Source organism: Balaenoptera musculus, chromosome 13 (assembly GCF_009873245.2).
Source record: "Balaenoptera musculus isolate JJ_BM4_2016_0621 chromosome 13, mBalMus1.pri.v3, whole genome shotgun sequence".
Taxonomy (NCBI): Eukaryota; Metazoa; Chordata; class Mammalia; order Artiodactyla; family Balaenopteridae; genus Balaenoptera; species Balaenoptera musculus.
The window spans coordinates 58,756,764-58,779,295 of record NC_045797.1 but is presented as its reverse complement, the minus strand read 5'-3'; the positions used below and the strand labels follow the sequence as shown (position 1 = coordinate 58,779,295).

At 35.8% G+C, this 22,532-nt stretch overlaps 1 protein-coding gene across 2 annotated transcripts in view; it reads right to left on the bottom strand.

The window, feature by feature from the left end:
• SOS1 (SOS Ras/Rac guanine nucleotide exchange factor 1) overlaps positions 1–22,532 on the bottom strand; it is a 152,499-nt gene that overhangs the window by 80,454 nt on the left and 49,513 nt on the right. For both annotated transcript variants that reach the window (XM_036873665.1, XM_036873666.1), the window contains exon 2: positions 4,724–4,849. In XM_036873665.1, coding sequence (XP_036729560.1) covers positions 4,724–4,849 — 126 coding nt within the window. The remainder of the gene's footprint in view (positions 1–4,723; positions 4,850–22,532) is intronic.

Below are 22,532 nucleotides of genomic sequence, written 5' to 3'. Positions count from 1 at the left end.
CCATTGTAAAGCAATTATACTCTAATAAAGATGTTTAAAAAAAAAAAAGATAACCAACAAGGATCTACTGTATAGCACAGGGAACTATACTCAGTATTATGCAATAACCTATAAGGGAAAAGAATCTGAAAGAGAATATATATATATGTGTGTATATATATATATATGAAAAAAAAATAGAGTCCAAGAAAGCCTGAGTTAAATGAGAGGAAAAACGTATCAGTGTCCTAAGAAATTAAAGTTGGTTAAATACAGGACACACAGGCGAGAAAGGGAAACAGGAAAAAAAGATATTACAAACGGAAATCAGTCTAGTCAACCAGAGAGAAATAAAGAACAAGTACAATTATGAAAGAACAAGACTTAAGAAATTTAAAAGAATATACTTATGGGGGACTTCCCTGGAGGCACAGTGGTTAGGGATCTGCCTGCCAGTACAGGGGACATGGGTTCGAGCCCTGGTCCGGGAAGATCCCACATGCCACAGAGCAACTAAGCCTGTGCGCCACAACTACTGAGCCTGTGCTCTAAAGCCCGCGAGCCACAACTACTGAGCCTGCGCTCTGCAACAAGGGAAGCCACCGCAATGAGAAGCCCGTGCACTGCAATGAAGAGTAGCCCCCCGCTTGCTGCAACTAGAGAAAGCCCACCTGCAGCACTGAAGACCCAACGCAGCCAAAAAAAAAAAGAATATACTTATGGATAAACAACAAGGTCCTACTGTATAGCACAGGGAACTATTATATTCAATATCCCATAATAAACCATAATGGAAAAGAATATGAAAAACAATATATGTATGATTGAATCACTGCTGTACAGCAGAAATTAACACAATATTGTAACTCAATTATACTTCAATAAAATAAAAATTTTTAAATAAATAAATAAAAATATACTTTATCAGGGATATATCAGAAAAAATACGACTGGTTTTACTTCTGCTTTTAAAACGACTAAATATACAAAATGAGGAGAGGGAGAGCAAATCAGATTGGAGGAATTTTTATACACTATCTTTTAAAACATTAATTTAAAAAGACAGGACCAAATAATATATAACCCTTCTCTGCATTCCCAGGGAGTTTATATATACTACCTTATTCATCTGGAACACTGCCTGACAAATAGTGGATACTCAAATATTGGTGCCATGGATTAGTGAACATTAGCTACATCAACACAACAAAATCCCATTCATTTGAACTATGATAGTTCATAGTCTGTGATAACCTGTAGTACAATTCATCAAAACTTTTAAATTAGCATAAGCAAGATTATAGATATGTATGTAACCCATTAGTTTTCAAGCACTTCTGAAGTATCTATTTTCCTAAAACTATAGGGCAACTAAAAATCACTTTTAGTTTTTCATTGAAACAAATCCCCTAGGGGCCGAATATTAAGCAAGAATTGCCACCTTACTTTGAATTATGCTTATACTTTAAAGTAATCAAAATGTATTCTTTAGAAGTAAAATTCACATATTCCACTAAATCAGATTGCTCTATTTCTTAAAGCACATTTTTTATACGGCCTTCAAATTAATTTTTTTCATGAATTATCCCTTACCTCAAAATTTATTTGAAGGGCTTGCTAAAGTCATGGCCCTTATTATTTTAAAAGAAAGCTCCATAAATGCATTAAAGAAATTAAAGAAAATTATTTCCTGATAAAAGAATCTAAAGACACTATTATATTCATCTAAATATCTCCAATCTCCATATTCTTAAATAAATACCCTTCCAGGAATGGTACAGAAAGAAGGGTATTTGACTATTGATTGGAAAAGAACTAGATTTCCATCTTTTTAAAAAATCCGTTTTACCATTCTGAGGGTTAACTGTCCAATATATAAAACAAGGAGAACAATAACTACTCCACAGGGTTGTCGGAAGGGCATAGAAATGTCTATAACAGTACTTTGAAATTACAAAGCCTATTACACAACTGATTGCTATTTCTATTACTGTCATATATTCTCTTTCAAAAAGTCCATTTCCAACCACAACATCAGTTCACTGGAATATCCCATGGCTACATCTATTTTAAATGTCCAAGTTACTTGCTTAAAAATAACACAACAGGGCAGAGGGTAAATATCTTCAATATCTCAGAAATTTTCTGAGTATTAAAAAGCCATGAAATATCCCTTATTATCTAGAATCGTGAGTACCTACATAATGATTAAATCTGTGCAAGTGGAAGACTGAGAGACTCATTAGTAATTTTTGAGAATTCATGGAGATCTCCTTCAATACTGGAAAATTATGTTAGTTTTTATATTAATGAAAAGGAGAAAATTAGATAAACACAGGTATAGTACAACATTATTCGGAAAGAGCTGAATTTGAGATTGTAGTGTTTTCAAACTAGCAAATACCTGGAATATACCAACATCAGAATGATGATGCGATCTGTAACCCCATTCTAATACACTAGGCATAGGATTGGATGCTACATTTTATGAACACTGTGGGAGAACCTAATCAGGGTCCAAAAGATCAAACGGAGTTGTTAACAAGGAGAGTCAGGCAACCATTTCTATTCAAGATCTACTCTGAAAGCCCAATGTTAGTAAGTGCCTAAAGGAAATTATGAATAAAAGGTATTTTACTTATAATTCAATGGAAAAATGGGATAAAAATGTATAAACCTACTTTGAATTACTTAAAAAATCAAAGTGAATTACTATTCCATAGTACACAATCTTTTCTACATCCACAACCTCTGTAACTTAGTGTTGCTTAACATTTCTTTGCCTCAATTGAAATCTGGATCTCCCCTAAAGACTTCTAGAGCAGGAACTGCCCTTGTCCCAAAACCCACATGAAGGTGGATTTAGCATCTTTTCCACTCCCCAGGCTGCTTCTGGAATATCACTCTTCCACTCTCATGTAAAGTCCTGCCATCATCCTGTGTGACTTTATTGTTTAAATTAAGGACACATAAAATACTGTGACCTCTTAATTCCTTGAACACTTCATTATAGGGACCTTCATGTCTAGTCCAGCTACCACCACATGGCCACATCCTGCTTTGGTAACTATGTTACTTTAGAAATCCTAAATTCTAACAACTCTGTCTCTGATCCCAATTCTATTCTTCTATTTCTATCACTCAGGTATTCTAGTGTTATCAGCTCTCTGATCTTATTGGGAAATCCTTATTGGGAAATACTGTTCCCTCCATGTTTTGCCAATCTACCTTCCCCTCGCCTACCTGGCAGAATAGTTTAGTAGAATTTAGGCCCAGAAAGCTTAGGCTTTCTGGGTTAGAGTCTTGGCTTCACTACTTACTAGCTGTAACCATGGGCAACTTACTTAACCTCTCTGTGCTTCAGTTTCCACATTAATTCATTCAACATATACTTTCTGAGTGCCTTCTCAGTGCCAGACAATGTTCTAGGTGCTGGGGATTTGGTAGTGAACAAGACCTTATATTCTGGACCTTATATCTTATTAAAGGAAAAGACAGTAACATCTTCATGGGGTTATTAAAAACTTTAAATGAAACATAAACATAGAAGTGTTTAAACCAGTGTATGATACTATAGCAAGCACTCAAATATCAGCTGTTTTTAAATTTCACTTTTTTCCTTATCCAATTTGATTCTCTGATGCTCTTTTCAGCTGAGCTTCCTATTGAATATAACTATATATCAATCCCTCACCCCTCAGGGGAACAGAGCAGGGCCTGGGGTAGACAGAGATACACCTCCTCCCCAGTCACTGTGTACTGCAAAATCATTATTACATTCTAGTGTGTTGTGTCCTGAAAAGGGTTGTAAAGCACTGCTACTACCAATTTCCACAATTCTCTTGCCCTACTGTTCTGCCATTATATATCCATGGTGAAATGCCATTCAACTCAACCATCTTTTTTGTGCCCACACGAGTACTGCAAAAGAAATGTCACAGAAATGCAAAGATTTGTATACTATACATTCAAGGTCTTTAAAGTCAAATGATCCTTCATCATTGCCAGAAAACTCCTTTTGTATTTCCAGCTCTATGTTCCGTTTTCTATAGTTGGTACTCAAGCCTCCTTTCTTCTCCTCTCAATCTTGACTCCTCAAGAACTCCATTTAGATGGCTCTTCTTCTGAGAAGCTAACCTTAAGCCCCAAAGCCTGTGTTATTAGTTTACCATTTTTTGGTTTCCCACACACCCTTTTCTCATAGTACATCACATTATGTTACCGCCCATATACCTACCTGTATCTCCACTAATCTATAAGCCCTAAAAAGACAGGAGCCATGTCATCTTTGTAGGAGATTACAGAACTTCCTTCCTAGATTTTTAGATGTTTCCCTCCCTTCCAATAGGTGGAAAGTGGTTCACTTCTATCTAAAATACACCTAGCAACTGAAGATCAAAGGATTAATTGAAACGTCTTTGAAATGATAGCTGGCTTTAAAAAACAAACAAATAAAAACACTTGACATATTCCACTCTTAAAGGTATATTTGTCATTCTAGCATCAAGAAGCAGTGTTTAGAGGACAATAAAAGTTCATTTTAGATTAAAAGCAAATAATGGAATAGTTTGACAGCAAAAACATATACAAGCTATCATACACTCAATACAAAGTTAAAATAAATCCAGTCATTATTTTTAAAATACCATATATATATTTTGTGGAACTGAAAAGCAAACTCTTTCCCCCTTCACTGACATGACAATAAACACACATATTAGACACAAGGCAAAATTTATCATACCTCTACATCCGAAGCACTTCGGGGCTGAGCCTGGCATAGCATATTTAATAACTGCAGAATTAATTCTTCCACATACTGAAGAGCGTCATCACTAGACTCAAGAGTAGGATGAACTTGGCCCTGAACCTATAAACAAAAAGCAAAGTAATTAAAACGTAGGCTTGTTTCATCTAATTAAAGAAACGAAACAAATAATTTTGTTTTTTTAAGTGTGGGTTTGTATTCAAGAACATGGTCTGGCTTGCAAATACAGATTTGAATGTTATGACCCAAGTCTGGAATTCTTAACCTTTTTCCCAGCCACGTGCACCATACATGCTTATTAACATGTTTCTAGAGATTCAGATACTTAATTGCATAATTTCCAATTTTTTTCTTAAACCATGGTTATCCTGGAGTGTGGGAATATAGAGAGGGAGGGGGAGGCTGAACTGGGGATAAAAGATGCAGTTTATATGGTTTTTGCCAAGAACCAGTGGTAGTTAGAACACTTACTCAACATAGTGCTTGGGCAAAATTGACCTCCTATGGGTCCCTTGTTTAACTCTATCTTTCCTACCCAATGATAAAATCCAAGAGGGATATATCTTATTCACCAAAGTAACTCCAGCATCTAGCGCTGTACATGGCACATAATACAAGCTTGATAAATGTCTGTTGAACACAAAGTCACCCTATATCAAAGGACACAAAATGGGCACTTTTGACAATGTGAGACTGTCTATGCTTCAGGAAGATAACTTGATGGTCACTCATTCATAAATGCCCAATAATCTTTACCTTCATTTTCCTCAACCATTTCTTTGGAGGCATCTTAGGCCACCGGTTTTTGTAAAACTTACATTTTAATAACCAGCATGATAGTCTTTACTTGCATCCCTTTGTCACTCACTATGGGTCAAAACTGTTCCCTACTTTAAAAAATGGCAGAAAAATCAGTTTCAGGAGACAAACAATACATGTTTCAAAATATGCTCAACTCTCTAAAGGACGGTAGAGCTCTGAGAGCTCTCACTGGATGAAAGTACACAGTACTCACTAGCCAAGGGCATTTAGTATGGTCTGTCCTACTACATACACCTCATTAGCTGAGGGTTTGACAGCCTCAGTGTATGGAGAAATTTTATTATAAAGTATACCATATAATGAATTTTAAAATATATATTAAAAGTACATAGACATGTATATAAACGTATATATGCACTTATAATACTTTTTAAAGAAAAGTATTTTAGAGGCAAATAACATTATGACAATTCAGAACTGTGTGAGGGGTGCTACATTAATTATGAGGTTTAAAACAATTTACTATTCTTTTACAGGTGAAGAAACTGAGCCCCAAAAGGCTTAAATCACCTGCCCAAATACTTTTTGTCATTCTTGGTATCGCTATTACCAACCTGATTGTAACTGACCTGCTTACAAATCTCTCACCCTATTAGATGACTGAATGGTTGTAGTTAAAATAATGGATGGAGTAGGGACTAGAACCCGGAATTCACGTTTCTCAGCTTTCTATTCACCAGGCCGTCGCGTTCTGACTAATGTGTGCAGGTAACGAAACCTGTAAACAGACTCCTATTCAACACTAAGCATGATTAAAAAAACCTTTTAAAAGCGAAACAAAAAAACCCCCGGAACTTTTGACAATAGTTTTATTTTTATACATTGAATTGCATGCCTTCATTGGCTTAAACTGTTTTCTTAGATACCCTTTACCTTCATGGTTGACTTATCTTCCTTGAAAAGTGAATCCTAACACCTCATGGTGGGTTTTTGTTTTTTTTTGGTGGGGGGCTCTCGACTTTTTTAAACTCTCTTTTCTTATTATCAGTGACACAACCTATTCTCCTTCTCTTATTTCTTTGTTTCTTTTTCCATTTGTTCCTTATAGAGTTCCATATCTTCCTTCACCCCTCAATGTGGAGTCCGTCCTTGTCTGTCTGCTCCCTTCTTCTGTTCTCTCTCCCAACTAATCTCATTTACTTCCACATTTTTATCACCTGCATGGATGACTCCAAATCTATCTGTAGTCCTGACTTTTCTCCTGGCTCTTAGACCCATATACCAAATTACTTGCTAGATATCTCCACCTATCCTACTAAAATCTCAACTATTACATGGGGTGGGCGGGGGGGAGCGGGGAGGAACTTATTATAGATGTTGAACAAGAAAAACTATATCTCACAAATGAAAAACAGTACAGACAGCCCCTGGTTTCACTAAGATGTAGTCCCGGAAAATGTAGCTATAATTGGGGTTACATTCCCATTCAAGGCTCCAGCATCACATAAAATATAGCTACAGATTTATAAAACAACATAATTTTATAAGTAAAAGAGACTTTAGAAGTCATTTCACTCAGTCCCTCTATTTAGCAGATAATAAAAAGGAGACACCCACAATCCTGTAGCTAACTAGTAATGCTGAACCTGGGCCTCCTGGTGCCTAGGCCAAAGCTCTTTCCACTAACCCCCTGACTGTCAACTTGGAGGAGTCCTAGTAGCTCCATCAGCATAAGGAGTAGAATGTCCATGAACTGTATCTATTTATATAGTGGGCTTCTATATAAAACTTCGCTTTTTTTTCTTTTGGCTGCACCACGCAGCATATGGGATCTTAGGTCCCCAACCAGGGATCGAGCCCACACCTCCTGCAGTGGAAGTGTGGAGTCTTAACCACTGGATCGCCAGGGAAGTCCCTAAAGCTTGGCTTGAAGTATGCGGTCATACTTTAAGAAACATCGGCATGTCATAAATGTAAATGCAGCACTATAAATCTTAACATCTGAAAAGGTAAAATCATTCAAAATGGGTAAAATGATCATTGATTACACAAAGGATCCCATGTATTACATAAAATTATAAATATACTAAAAATGTGACATAAAGCTAAATTGCTAGAGATAATAAATATTAAGATGAAAATTATTTAGGGACTTCCCTGGTGGCGCAGTGGTTAAGAATCTCCCTGCCAATGCAGGGGACACGGGTTGGAGCCCTGGTCCGGGAAGATCCCACATGCTGCGGAGCAACTAAGCCCATGCGTCACAACTACTGAGCCTACGCTCTAGAGCGCGCGAGCCACAACTACTGAAGCCCGTGCGCCTAGAGCCCGTGCTCCGCAACAAGAGAAGCCACCACAATGAGAAGCTCGCACACCGCAGCGAAGAGTGGCCCCCACTCGCGACAACTAGAGGAAGCCCACGCCCAGCAAAGCCAAAAAATACAGATATTTATATAAAAAAAAGATGAAAATATTTAATCAACAATAATTCTAATTAACTTTAAAAATATCAAGCCTTTTGAGGAAGTGGTTTAGGTACTTCAAAACACATTTTAGAAAGTGTTCAAGAAAATGTAAATTGATCAGATTACATTTTTAAAATGTTGTTTTTCAAAGAAACCCATAGAAACTGTATAATTCTTCACTAATATAGCTCCATCTTTAACTGCTCTTCAATTTACACTTTATGCTGAAGCAATTCATACTATTCACAGTTTGTGAAACATGGCATGCAGTCTTCACTCACACTGTTCTCCATGGCTATCATTCATTCTCTTACCGTTTCGCCTGCCTACCTGACTTTCAAACCCCAGATCTCGTGTCATTTGGGTAGACTTTCTTGCTTCTTGTCTCTTTCTAAGGCAGAATTAATCTCATTCATTTAACTGATTTATTGAACCTATTAAATACTGGATATATAGAGATTAATAAAAAATAGCCCCTGCTCTATGGGTCTTATACTCTGCTCTGTGCTAATCCTTGTACTAGGTATCACATTTTTGTTATTGGGTTTGTCCTACTGAGTTATAATTACATGTTCCCTTGTCTATTTCCTCTATTGATGCTCCCATTACGCAAGGCCTTGTTTATCTACTTATAGAATCATTTTCTCTTTGCTTTTCACTCTAAACCCCTGACATTCAGGGAATACTCAAAGCCTCTGTGTTATAGGGGTGAAAGGAATAAAATATCTCTTTCTCAGAATTAAGAGTGAAAAGGCGTGGTGGTAATGCTAGAGAGTCTGGTTAATTTCAGGAGAATAAACCCTGACGGCAGAAACCATTCAACATATAAAGGCAGTCAGAACTAAAATCAATGTTTATTATGTAGAATCAAATGAACTGTATATAAATACAGCGGTGAAATGCTATGGTTTAAAAAAACAAACCAAAAACCGTGATACTGCTTATCACTTATAGTTAAAATGTTAAGCTTGACACCTTGTATGATACATGAAATTTTAGAAATTCAAATTCAAGCAGTTTTATTCGTTGATGGTTACTAATAGCCAAATAAAACCTATTAGGTAAATAAATCAAAGAATTAAGCTTAAATAGAAAATAATGCATGATGCCACTGTTCACCTAAATTTCTGGAGATTAACCTTTATCACATCTTAAATCTGTCAAATTAGGATCATAAGGTTCATTCATACAAGAGACTAATAAATTATTTTAATTCTCTAAAAACAATACTTCAAAATCTCTGACTGAAAAACATGTGCAATGGTAAATGCTTAAAGACAAGCAGAGCACCAATTCCTGAAATAGACTTTGCTCTTCATTCTTTCAAGGAAGATGCTGTTAAGAGATTTCTTTAATGAGCAGACAGAAGTAGCATTCCATTTTCTTATACAGATAGGATAAAAAAACACTTCTCTTCTATGAGATAGTGTTACACCTAAAGTGTTCCATTCCATCTAAATGGTACTCAAAGATATTTAATAGATCAAATGATCCAAATTATTCAAGACTATACAGAATAGGTCACACTGCCAAATTTTATGACAGCCTTTAGAAGCTATCTACAACTAACATTCACTAAGGGTGTGTGTATGAGAGCAATTATAATATGCACTTAGACTTGGGTTTAAAGTCGATGGGGGTTTTCCTTTACATGCAGTTTTCAAAAACATTACATTTTATACTTAGGTTTACTGACATAGAAAACTCCATATGCTTCTTTAAATGCATTTATCTTAGGTAATTTAAGTAAAGTAAATGCAAAAACTTCACTAAAAAATGAATGATAGCCATGATTAAGAATTTTATATGATCATGACAGTAATTCTTTTGAGGTATAATCATCATATTTGATTAAGGTATAATCATCATATTCAGTTAAAGATGCCACCCACTGAATTTTAAACATTTCTTAAGGACTGCCGGCTTCTGTCTTGACAGTTCATTTTGTCTCTAGTAATTTCTAACAAATTCAGAAGCAACTTTGTGGCTATTACTGTCAGATTTATGGAATCTGGAAAAGCAAAGGGATTAGATCTATATCAATTCCTAGCTGTTTGATCCGTGAGTCCTCTAACTGTATTCAGGAACCCCTTGGGTAAACTGCTAGAAAACACTAAGTTGAATTCTGATGAATCTTTAATAGCCTCTTCTAGCTAATGGCTCCCTGAAGAATTAGAAAAGCTTCTGGATTGTACTTTGTCACATCTTGAGCCCAGATCTGCTACTTTTATTTAAACATATAACAGAATTTGAAATAAAACTGGTACGCTAAAAACCTTTACGATAGCAAATAATAAAGATTTGGACTGTTAAATCAATTTCTCATTGTTACAATTAGTCAATGTATGATGTTTTAGGTTCTTATTTCTCCTCATTTTGAGGTTTATTTAAAAATCAAAGCAAAAAGCCTTTGTTTAAAAAAAAAATTAAAAGCAACAATAATAAAACAAATCAGAGAACTTAAATTTTTTTCCAAAAACAAAATTGACTGAAAATATTTTCGCATTTCTTAGGGCTTGTTAATTAGCCTTTAGGCCCATGTATGTAACATTCTTTCTCCCCCCTGATTTCCTCTCATTGCTGGGGACACGAAGATGAATGAGAACATGACATCTGCCCTCAAAGAGTTCAGCTCACAGAGGAGCTAGACATGTCAACAAGTGACTTAACACAGTGTGATGAGGTTACAATGGAGTCATATTTACGGTACAATGATAACCAAAAAAAGAGTGATCCTTGCTTATGGTGTATGAGGAGTATCAGAAGTCTTCACAAGTAAAACACACTTGAACTGGATCATAAAGGATGAATAACGTGCAACAGGGAAGCAGATAAGGAAGTAGGGCTTTTACTAAAAGAGGTAACATATAAAGAGGCATAGAGGCCAAGACAAAATGATGTATTGGGGAAACTGTAAGAGTTGGATCAAAGACTACACCTGCAAAAAGCTAAGACTGGAAAGGGCAGGCTTATGTGTCATGCTAAGAAGCTGAGAAGTGATCAGGGAAGGAGAAAATGATAGAAAGGTTCCAAACAGACATTGACATAACTAGATCTATTTGCTGAAGAATCTCTCTGGTGTCAGTATAAAGGATGAGTTAAAACAAAGATGAAAGTGAAGAAAGCAAAACTAGTTGGAAGGATGCTGCAAGCTGTGTAAAAAGATACAATGAAGGCCTGAAACAACGTAGAAGCAGTGGGAGATGTAAAAGAAATGAGGAGGTAAGTCTGGATAATTATTTTGGGGGTAGTGAGAACAGCAATGAGGGACAACCACTAATTTCACTAGGATAGGAAATACAAGAAGAGGGTAATATTTTCCAGAAAGGTAAGAAATTCAAGTTTAACACCTTAGTTTAAGGTTCTTGTACTATATCTAAGGAAACAAAGTTGAAATTGTTTTTTATGAAGTGGTTTTTAGCTTTTTATTTTTGGGGTTGTGGAGAAGACACAGGGAGAAGATAGCTATCCATAAGCCAAGAAGAGAGGCCTCAGAAGAAATCCACCCTGCCAGCACCTGGATCTTGGACTTCTAGCCTCTAGAATTGTAATAAAATAAATTTATGTTGTTTAAGCCACCCAGTGTGTGGTACTCTGTTATGGCAGCCCTGGTCAACTAATACAACTTTGTAGTTGCTAAAAAGAATAAATCACAGCTTTGTCATTTAACAGATTTCCATAAGGTATTCTTGAGTAAGACAGAAAACTTTAAAGTACAGGAACACTCAAAAAACCACAAGCACACAATACAAAGACATACACACTTGTATGTATGTATAATGTATTATATACATCTGTACATGAACATGACAACATGGACAAAAATATGGAATAATATAACCTAGGTTATTAATATGGGTTAGAAGGACCTGGCAGGGCAGGAATGTGGATGAAAGGGAAGAAAAAAGGGGGAAGAATGAACAAACTACCCCCTCCCTCTCAAAAAAAAAACAAAAACTCCTGTAATGAAAATAACTGTCATATTTATACACTTTTGTAACACTTTATGTAAATATAAAATTTAGATTTAAATTTTTTCATTTTATTTTTCATTTAAATAAAAAATTTCATGATTGCTTTTCTGCTGTGTGTACATCAGCGATGGGAAAGACAATATTCAAAGTCCTTTCCCACAGAAAATAACTACGCACATCAAATTCCAAACACGTGTCAAGTGCCAAGTTTACATCATCTTTCATTTATTTTGCTTTAAAAACAATGAGTATGGCCTTCCTAGACAATTTTTTTTATTACTTTCTGTGATAACAGAGTTCTCATCAATAAAACAAAGAACTGACTCAAGAAAAGAATCTCTGATGGAGCTTTAGTTCTTCTTCAAAGCATTTTCTTAATCTTCATACTCAAGAATCTTCCATAAGTAAGAGAAATCCCTTATCAGTGATGTCCTGACACAGGTGGGAGCTCTTTATAATATTCCCATCTTTTTTACCCTCGTGCTCCCACTCATTCTATTCTACTTTAAGTTTTGATCCCCTTCTAAGAGGCATCTTTAAAGCTGGAATAGCAAGTCATAACACGTGTGTCTATTGTCTATGCTTTGACAGTTTTCCCCAAAATACCAACAGATGGCAGTTTGTGACTAACATATCTAATAAAACTCACCAATTGACTGCCCATAACCTCTAACCATTACATTCTAAAATCTAGTGAATCAAAGGCAGGGGGAAATTTTTTTTCAAATTCAATCTTCTCCAAATAGATCAGGTTCCTTGACGTATAATCATTAACAGTAAATTGATTTACGAGATGAGCTAAATAGATTTCTCCACATTTATACTTTCACTTCTAGAAGGTAAAATGGTCAATGTCATCTGTGAATTCCAGGTGACATTCTTGTAAATTTTATCCATTTTCAGACTTCCTGAGTAAATAAGGCTACATCTCAAGTACAACAATGCACTTATGCATACGTTCAACTAGATACCAGGAAAATAAGACAGACATAGTCTCTGCCTTCACAGAGCTTAGAAGTACAAGAGGGGAACAAGACAAGTAATCACAAAAGTAACTACACAGTTAAGAGGCAGGGTAGTGAAGAGGTTAAGTGTGGGGTAAATTGTCTAAATTCAAACTCAGTTCTTTAAATTATCAGGGTGTACCCCTAAACAAATTACTTAATCCTTCTGATAATATTATGTACCAGTACACAGTCAAGGTTTACTAAATGTTAGCTGCAGCTATTACTGTTATTCTTATTAAAGGATGCCATGAAGCTACAAAAGGGGCCTAAATTAACCGGGTGGTTCTGGAAATGAAGATTAAAGCTGAAACCTGAAGGGTGAGTAGAATTTAGGTAAAAAGTGGATTGGTGAAGTGAGAGGAATGATATTCTAGGCAAAGGGAAGAGCGCGTACAGACAGGAAGGGGAGAGTGAAGGAAATGAAATTAGAGAGGGTTAGGTAGGGCCCAGATCACTGGCCAGATGCACCAGATGCAGATGCATTTACTAAGATGAGGAAAACTGTAAGAAGCAGATTTTTTAGTAAATGGGAGGACAAGGAGATTAAGAGTTTAGTTCACTATGCTTGATATCTTCTTTTTAAAAGTATAATTGACATACATTATATTAGTTTCAGGTGTGCAACATATTGATTCAACATTTGTATACATTGTGAAATTATCACAATAAGGCTAGTTACCATATGTCACATACAAAGTTATAAACCTTTTTTCTTGTAATAAGAACTTTTAAAATTTACTTTCTTAGCAACTTTCAAATTTGTAATACAACATTACTGACTATAGCCACTGTGCTGTACATCACATCCCTGTGACTTTATTTCATAACTGTAAGTTTTTATCTTTTGATCCCCTTCACCCATTTTGCCCACCCCTCAACCACCCTCCCCTCTGGTAACCACAGATTCATTCTCTGTATCTATGAGTTTGGTTTTATTTTGTTTGTCCATTTGTTTTGTTTTTTAAATTCTACATATAAGTAAAATCATATGGTAATTGTCTTTCTCTGACTTATTTCACTTAGCATAAAACCCTCAACGTCCATCCATGTTGCTGCAAATGGCAAAATTTCATTTATTTTATGGCTGATTAGTATTCCATTTTGTGTGTGTATACACACACACGCCCCACATCTTATTTATCCGCTCATTCATTGATAGACACTTCGGTTGTTTCCGTATCTTGGCTATTGTATTCTATTGTGTGTGTGGATACACACACACATCCTACATCTTATTTATCCACTCATTCACTGATAGACACTTCGGTTGTTTCCTATCTTGGTTGCAATGAACATAAGGGTGCATGTATCTTTTCAAATTAGTGTTCTCATTTTCTTCAGATAAATACCCAGAAGTGGAATTGCTGAATGATATGGTAGTTCTATCTTTAATTTTTTGAGGAACCTCCATACTGTTTTCCATAGTGGCTGCACCAATTTACATTTCCACCAACAGTGCACAAAGGTTCCCTATTCTCTATATCCTCACCAACACTTGTTATTTCTTGTCCTTTTGATTATAGTCATTCTTACAGGTGTAAGGTGTGTCACACTGTGGTTCTGATTTGCATTTCGCTGATGATTAGTGATGTTGAGCATATTTTAATATGCATGGTTGGTCATCTGTGTATCTTCTTTGGAAAAATGTCTATTCAGACCCTCCACCCACTTTTTAATAAGATTGGTTGTTTGTTTTGTTGTTGAGTTGTATGAGTTCTTTACATGTGTTGTATATTAAGTCCTTATCGGGTATATGATTTGCAAATATCTTCTACCATCCACTAGGTTGCCTTTTATTAATGGTTTCCTATGCATAAGCTTTTCAGTGTGATGTAGCTCAGCGGTCCCCAAACTTTTTGGCACCAGGGGCCAGTTTCATGGAAGACAATCTTTCCATGGACCGGGGGTGCTGGAGTGGTACATTCAAGCGCATTATATTCATTGTGCACTTTATTTCTATTATTATTATATTGCAACATGTAATGAAATAATTATACAACTCACCGTAATGCTGACAGGAGGCACAGCTCAGGTGGTAATGTGAGCAATGGAGAACGGCTGTAAATACAGATGAAACTTCACTCGCTCGCCCGCTGCTCACCTCCTGCTGTGTGGCCTGGTTCCTAACAGGCCACGAACCGGTACCGGTCCGTGGCCTGGGGGTTGGGTACCCTGATGTAGCTCATTTTTTAATTTTTGCTTTTGTTGCCATTGTGTTTGGAGTCAGATCCAAAAATATATCTCCAAGAGCAATGTCAAGGAACTTACTACCTATGTTTTCTTCTAGGAGTTTTATGGTTTCTGGTCTTACATTCAAGTCTCTAATCCATTTTGAGTTAAATTTTGTGTATGATAAGTTAGTAGTCCAGTTTTCCCATCACTGTTTATTAAAGAGACTGTCCTTTGCCCATTGCATATTCTTGCCTCCTTTTTTGCAAATTAATATACCATCTATATGTGGGTTTATTTCTGAACTCTCTATTCTGTTCCATTGATCTACATGTCTTTTATGTTGATACCATACTGTCTTGATTATGATAGCTTTGTAATATAATTCTGAAACCAGGAAGCATGATGTCTCCAGCTTTGTTCTTTCTCACGATTGCTTTGGCTATCTGGGATCTTTTGTGGTTCCTTCCATAAAAATTTTAGGATTGTTTGTTCTATTTCTGTGAAAAATGCCACTGGAATTGATAGGGATTGCAATGAATCTATAGATTGCTTTGGGTAATATAGATATTTTAACAATATGTTAAAAATTGTTCCAATCTGTGAGCACAGGATGATTTTTCCATTTACATGTGTCTTCTTCAATTTCTTTTGTCAATGTCTTATAATTTTCAGTGTGCAGGTCCTTTCACCTCCTTGGTTAAATTTATTCCTAGGTATTTTATTCTTTCTGATGCAAGGGTAAATGGGATTACTCTATTAATTTCTCTGATAGTTCACTGTTAGTGTATAAAAATGCAATAGATTTTTGTATATTGATTTTGTACCTTTCAACTTTATTGATTTATTAGCTCTGTTTTTATTTTTTTGGTGGAGTCTTTAGGGTTTTCTAAATATAAAATCATGTCATCCACAAATAGTGACAGTTTTACTTCTTCCTTTCCAAATTGGATGCCTTTTATTTATTTTTCTTATCTCATTGCTTTGGACTTCCAGTACCAATACCAGTGGCAAAAGTGAACACACTTGTCTTGCTCCTGATCTTAAGGAAAAAGCTTTTAGCTTTTCCCTGTTGAGTATGATGTAAGCTCTGGGCTTGTCATATATAGTCTTTATTATATTGAGGTACACTCCCTCTATACTAATTTTCTTGAGAGTTTTTATCATAAATGGAGGGTGAATTTTGTCAAACACTTTTCCTCCATCTGTTGAGATGATTATAGGATGATCTGGACTTCATTATGCTTGAGATATCTTTGAAATATGAAACTAGCAAACAATCAGTTTAATATATGGGTAAACAAGCCTGGAATTCTATTTTTAATAAGTTTATCACATTGTGCTCCTATGAAAATAGCAAGAAGTAGATATTAGATCACTGTTAAAACAAAATTGTCACAAAAATCAATAAAACTTTTTTTCCTCCTACAGAACCCATACTATCCAGCAGAAATTAGAGGCATTTTTTTTAATGCTTTGAAAACTGTAGCCCACAGTTCCCTTACCACACCAATTCCATGATGGTAGCTAGGAAGGCTATGGGGGTATGAGTATTAAACTAGAATATCAGAAGTGGCTTTTCCCTACATCTTTCTACTATTCTAGAACATGGCTAAATGTCCCTGGCAAAGAAGGGAGCCTACTGACTCTTGGGCTCAAATGTGATGAATACGTTCTTCACAGGGAAGCTCTAAAAGAATAATGAAAAGCATAGTATGCACAAATGGTTGGGTATAGAGATTATTTCAATGCAAGAGAAGAAAACAGTCACAGAATGATAGATCTGCTTCAGATTTCCTGATAACTAGCATTAATTAGTATTTATTATAAAGTATCACATGTTTATGCTTCATAAAAATACTTCCTTATATAGAATCAGTATATCTTGATTTTGTAAATATTAAGCAATATGGCAAGAACAATAGAGCTGTCAAATGATAGTCTGCAAAATAAAGTATTAAGTCTTATGATTCATTTAAAAACTTCATTCTTTCAGTTCACAAAACAATTAAATTCATGGGATCTTTCTAATAACTTAAACAAGACCTCCTATTTTCTTGGAGACTGCCAATGGGGGAAATAATGAGAGTTGTTGTCAGAAGATCTATCTTGGAGGTCTGACTTTACCTGTATGTATGTATGTATGTATTTGTTGTCTTAGGTAAATCATATCTCCTAAATCTCAAATTTCTCACCTGAAAAAGGCAATATCATTACCCATCTCCAGAGGACACTTGATCAAATGAAGTCATATAACTGAAAGTACTTTAAATGGTAGAATGCTAAATAATTGTAAGTAGTCATTATTCACATTACCACATGCAGTGAGGTACAAATTATAGCAGTTGAACATTAAAAACAGATGAAGATTGTATGTACTTGAATTCATCAATTTGACAAATTTCTCTTTAGATACAGTACCAACAAAATCCAGTTTATCCCACTTTGCATTATATAATCCCATATATCAGTGGCTGTAACCGAAACCATGCTTAACAATTACCTGAAGTTTTTTGCTTTTTTAATTTTTTTATTATTTTTTATTATTTTTTATTTTTTTGCTTTTTTTAAATTGTGGTAAAATACACACAAAATTTACCATTTAACCATTCTTAAGTACACAATTTAATGGCATTAAGCACATTCACTGTTTTGCAACCATTGCCACTATCCATCTCCAGAACTTTTTCATCATCCCAGAATGGAATTCTGTACCCATTAAACAATAATTCCCCTTTCCCTCCTCTCCTCAGTTCCTGGTAACCACTTTTTGTCTCTATGAATTTGACTATTGTAGGTACCTCATATGAGTGGAATTATACAACACTTATCCTTTTGTGCCTGGCTTCTTTTGCTTCACAAAATCTTTTCAAGGTTCATCCACACTGCAGCATATATCAGATTTCATTCTTTTTTAAACTGATAACTCCTAATAATCAAAAGACTATTTTTTAGAGCAATTTTAGTTTCACAGCAAAACTGAGCAGAAAGTAGAGAGATTTCCCATATACCCTCTGCCCGCATACATGCATAGCTTCCTCTGTTATCAATATCCCTCTACCAGAGTGGTACATTTGTTACAGTTGATGAATCTATATTGACACATCATTACCACCTAAAATCCTTAAGAGTTCACTCTTGGTTTTATACGTTCTATGTTCTATGTAATTTATATTACACTTGTTCATTGTTGATATATAGGAAAGTGATTGACTTTTGTAATTTAACCTTATATCTTGCAACCTTGCTAGAATCACTTATTAGTTCCAGGAGTTTTTTTGTCCATTCTCAGGAGTTGTTTTTTTTTTTTTGTTTTTGTCCATTCTTTGAGATTTTCTACATAAACAACCATGTCATTTGCAAGCAATGATGGTTTTATTTCTTCTGTCCAAATCTGCATTCCATTTATTTCCTTTTCTTGTTTAATTGCATTAGCTAGGACTTCCAGTATGATGCTGAAAAGCAGTGTTAAGAGGGCACATCTTGGCACTGTTCCTGATCTTAGAAATGCTTTGAGTTTCTCAACATTAAGTATGATGTTAGTTGTAGGTTTTTTTGTACCTATTCTTTATCTAGGTGAGGAAGTTCCCCTGTATCCCTAGTTTACTAAGTTTTTATCATGAATGAGAGTTGGATTTTGTCAATTACTTTTTTTGCCTCTACTGATATCACCATGTGATTTTTTTCTTCTTTAGCCTAGCTATGTGAGAGGTTACATTAATTTTCATTCATTTCTTTTTAAGGCTGAATAATATTCCATTGTATGTACATAGCACATTATGTTTATCCATTTATTCATCCAGCAATGACTATTTGGGTTGTTTCTACCCTTGGTTACTGTGAATAGTGCTGTTATGAACACTGGTGTACAAATGTCTGCTTAAGTCCCTGCTTTCAACTCTTTGTGGTATATACAGGCATACCTCACTTTATCATGCTTAGCAGATACTGTGTTTTTTTGTTTTTTGTTTTTTTAACAGATTGAAGGTCTGTGGCAACCCTGTGTGGAGCAAGTCTATTAACACCATTTTCCCAACAGCATTATTTTTTAATTAATATATGTATAGTTTTAAAGACATAATGCTATTGCATACTTAACAGACCACAGTGTAATAGAAACATAACTTTTATAAGCACTGGGAAACCAAAAAGTTCATGTGACTAGCTTTACTGCAGTATTTGCTTTATTGCAATGATCTAGAACCAAGGTATGCGTGCACCTAGAAGTAGAATTGCTGGAATATATGGTAATTCTATGTTTAGTTTTTTGAGGAACCACCATAATGTTTTCCGCAGCAGCTGTACCATTTTACATTCCCATCAGTAATGCAAGAGGGTTCCAATTTCTCCAAATCCTGCCAACACATTGTTTTCTGATTTTTTGATAATAGCTATCCTAATGGGTGTGAAGTGGTATCTCATTGTAGTACTCAATTTCATTTCCCTAATGATTAGTGATGTTAAATGTGGTTTTGTTTTTTTTAAACACCCTTGATGATTCTGATATAGGTGGCTAATCAGAAGACCCCACTTTTCATAAAACACTGATCCTATATTAGGCATCCCTGAAAACAGGGAAGAACTGAGGAAAAAGTTGAATCAGAAAGCAGTTTTCAACAGAAGCCAACTTGAAAGAGCTCCTAATGGCCAAAGCTGGAACAACTAAGCAATAAAATAAGTAACAATAGTACTGTATTGGGGGGAGAAGCAAGATAGGGGTAGGAAATTAAGAGGTACAAACTACTATGTATAAAATAAATAAAATACAAGGATACAACATGCAGCACAGGGAATATAGCCAATATTTTATAATAACTTTAAATGAAGTATAATTTATAAAAATATAGAATCACTATGTTATATGCCTAATATTGTAAATATAAACTAACATAATCAACTATACTTTAATTAAAAAATAGTACTGTATTATAACCCAAAGAATAAAATAAATATCCATGAGTTTCCTACTAGAGGGCAGTGACCGTCTCCCTTTTCTTTATATCTTAGCACTTCCCATGTGCCTGGTGCTAGCGAATATTCAATAAACTGCAACCAACTTATGTAATCTTGGCTTTCATTTTCCCCGTTTTCTCTGTGATCTGAGTTTCATTCTTTGTATTGAAACAATCTATTTACAAAAACTTTATGCATAAACACTAAATGTAGACTACTAAACAGCAAATAAAATATTCCAAAAAAGCAGTGCCTGGTGTCAGTTCAGTTCAACAAACTCCACTGAACACCTTTTAATATGCCAATCCAGGAAAATGTCTGATTTAATTTTTCTTCTCCATGACCATTTTTCTCCTTCTGGAGAGATGAGGGTAGTAATTGAGTTGATGTTGTATTTTATTTATAAGAATCTATAGTTCTTATTACATTATGTTTAGTTTGTGTACAACAGTGCTTCTCAGACTTTAACATGCATATATGTCACCTAAATATCTTGTTTAAAATACAGATTATGATTTAGTAGTTCTAGGGTGGGCATTTGGTAGTTCTATCAATGCTGCTGGTCTAAGGACTGTACTTTGCACAAGGATACATACATCTGTCTATTTTGCTAAATTTTTAGCTCCTTGAGAGGAGGGACCATTTCTTACCTTTATATTGTAGTTTCTGGTACTTCAGGAGGAGCTCAAGTACAACACTTTGAATGAGTGAGTAAAATTATATGTACAATGTATTCAACTCCCTTGATGTTTCATCTGTAACACCAAATTAGGAATTCCAACTTTCCCATAGGTACAAATAATCCTCTATAACAGGGGTCCCCAATCCCTGAGCCACGGACCGGTACTAGCCTGTTAGGAACCAGACTGCACAGCAGGAGGTGAGCAGCAGGTGAGCAAGCAAAGCTTCATCCGTATTTACAGCCGCTCCCCTTCGCTCACATTACTGCCTGAGCTCTGCCTCCTGTCAGATCAGCGGCGGCATCAGATTCTCATAGGAGCACGAACCCTACTGTGAACTGCGCATGCGAGGGATCTAGGTTATGCACTCCTTATGAGAATCTAATGCCTGATGATCTAGGTGGACCTGAGGGGAGCGGCTGCAAATACAGATTATCATTAGCAGAGAGGTCTGACTGCACAGAGACCATAATAAATCAATTGCTTGCAGACTCATATAAAAACCCTATCAGTGAATGGCAAGTGAAAACAAGCTCAGGGCTCCCACTGATTCTGCATTATGGTGAGTTGTATAATTATTTCATTGTATATTACAATGTAATAATAGAAATAAAGTGCACAATAAATGTAATGCACTTGAATCATCCTGAAACCGCCCCCTCCCCCTGGTCTGTGGAAAAACTGTCTTCCATGAAACCGGTCTCTGGTGCCAAAAAGGTTGGGGACCACTGCTCCTTAAGTCCATTAGTTCCTTTCCAATTCTCTTCTACTTCACGAAATCCTAACTTCATTCATGAAAAAAAAAACTGAACTCAATCACAACTAGATCATTCCCATTGGTATACAAAACTGCTCAGAACAACAAAAAAAAGCTTTCCTCACCCTCAGGTCCCCTAGCCTTCCACTCATTTTCTATTGCCTTTCAGAGGTATACTCCTCAAGTCTCCATAGTAATTTTCTCTACCCACCCCCTAGGCTCTTCTCCACTTAGGTCTATCAGGGTCACCAGGGACTGCCATTCTGCAAAGTGGCCAGGGCTAAATCCCTCACCTCATCTCACTTGACCTCTTGGCAGCATGACATAGTTGACCACAGTTGAAACCCCTTCTTCATTTGACTTCCAAGGCACCATGCTCTCCTAATGGTCCATTTCAATGGACACTCTTAGTCTTCTCTCCATCTCTGAAATGCTGGAGTCCTCCAAAGCTCAATCCTTGGCACTCTTCTCTTCTTCATCCAGTGTACTCTCTTTAAGTGACCCAGTCCATGGCTTTACCAACTATTCACTCATAATTCCCCCATTTTTATCCCCAAACTTAACCTTTCCCCTGATGGGATATCTACACTATATACATCTCCACTTGAATGTCTAATAATTCCCTCAAACTTACCACAACCCAAACTGAATTCTTAGGTCTGACTCCACCCTCAAACTACTCCTCCTCACATTTTTCTCATCTCAGTAAATGGCACCTCCATTCAGTCAGCATGGGCCAAAAATACAGCAGTCAACCTTGATTCCTCTTTTCATTCTTCCCTATACATTCAACAAATCTATTTGTTTTACCCAAAATATACCCCAATTCTGACACCTTCTTACCACCTAAACTACTAGTCCACATGACCATCACCTCTTGCCTCCAAACTGGCCACTTTGGTTCATTCTTGCCCATCAATAATCTTTTTTCCTTCAGAGTGACCAGAATCATCTTTTTTTTTTTTAAACCTAAATTTGACTTTGTCCTTTGCTCAAAATTTTCTAATGGTTTACCATC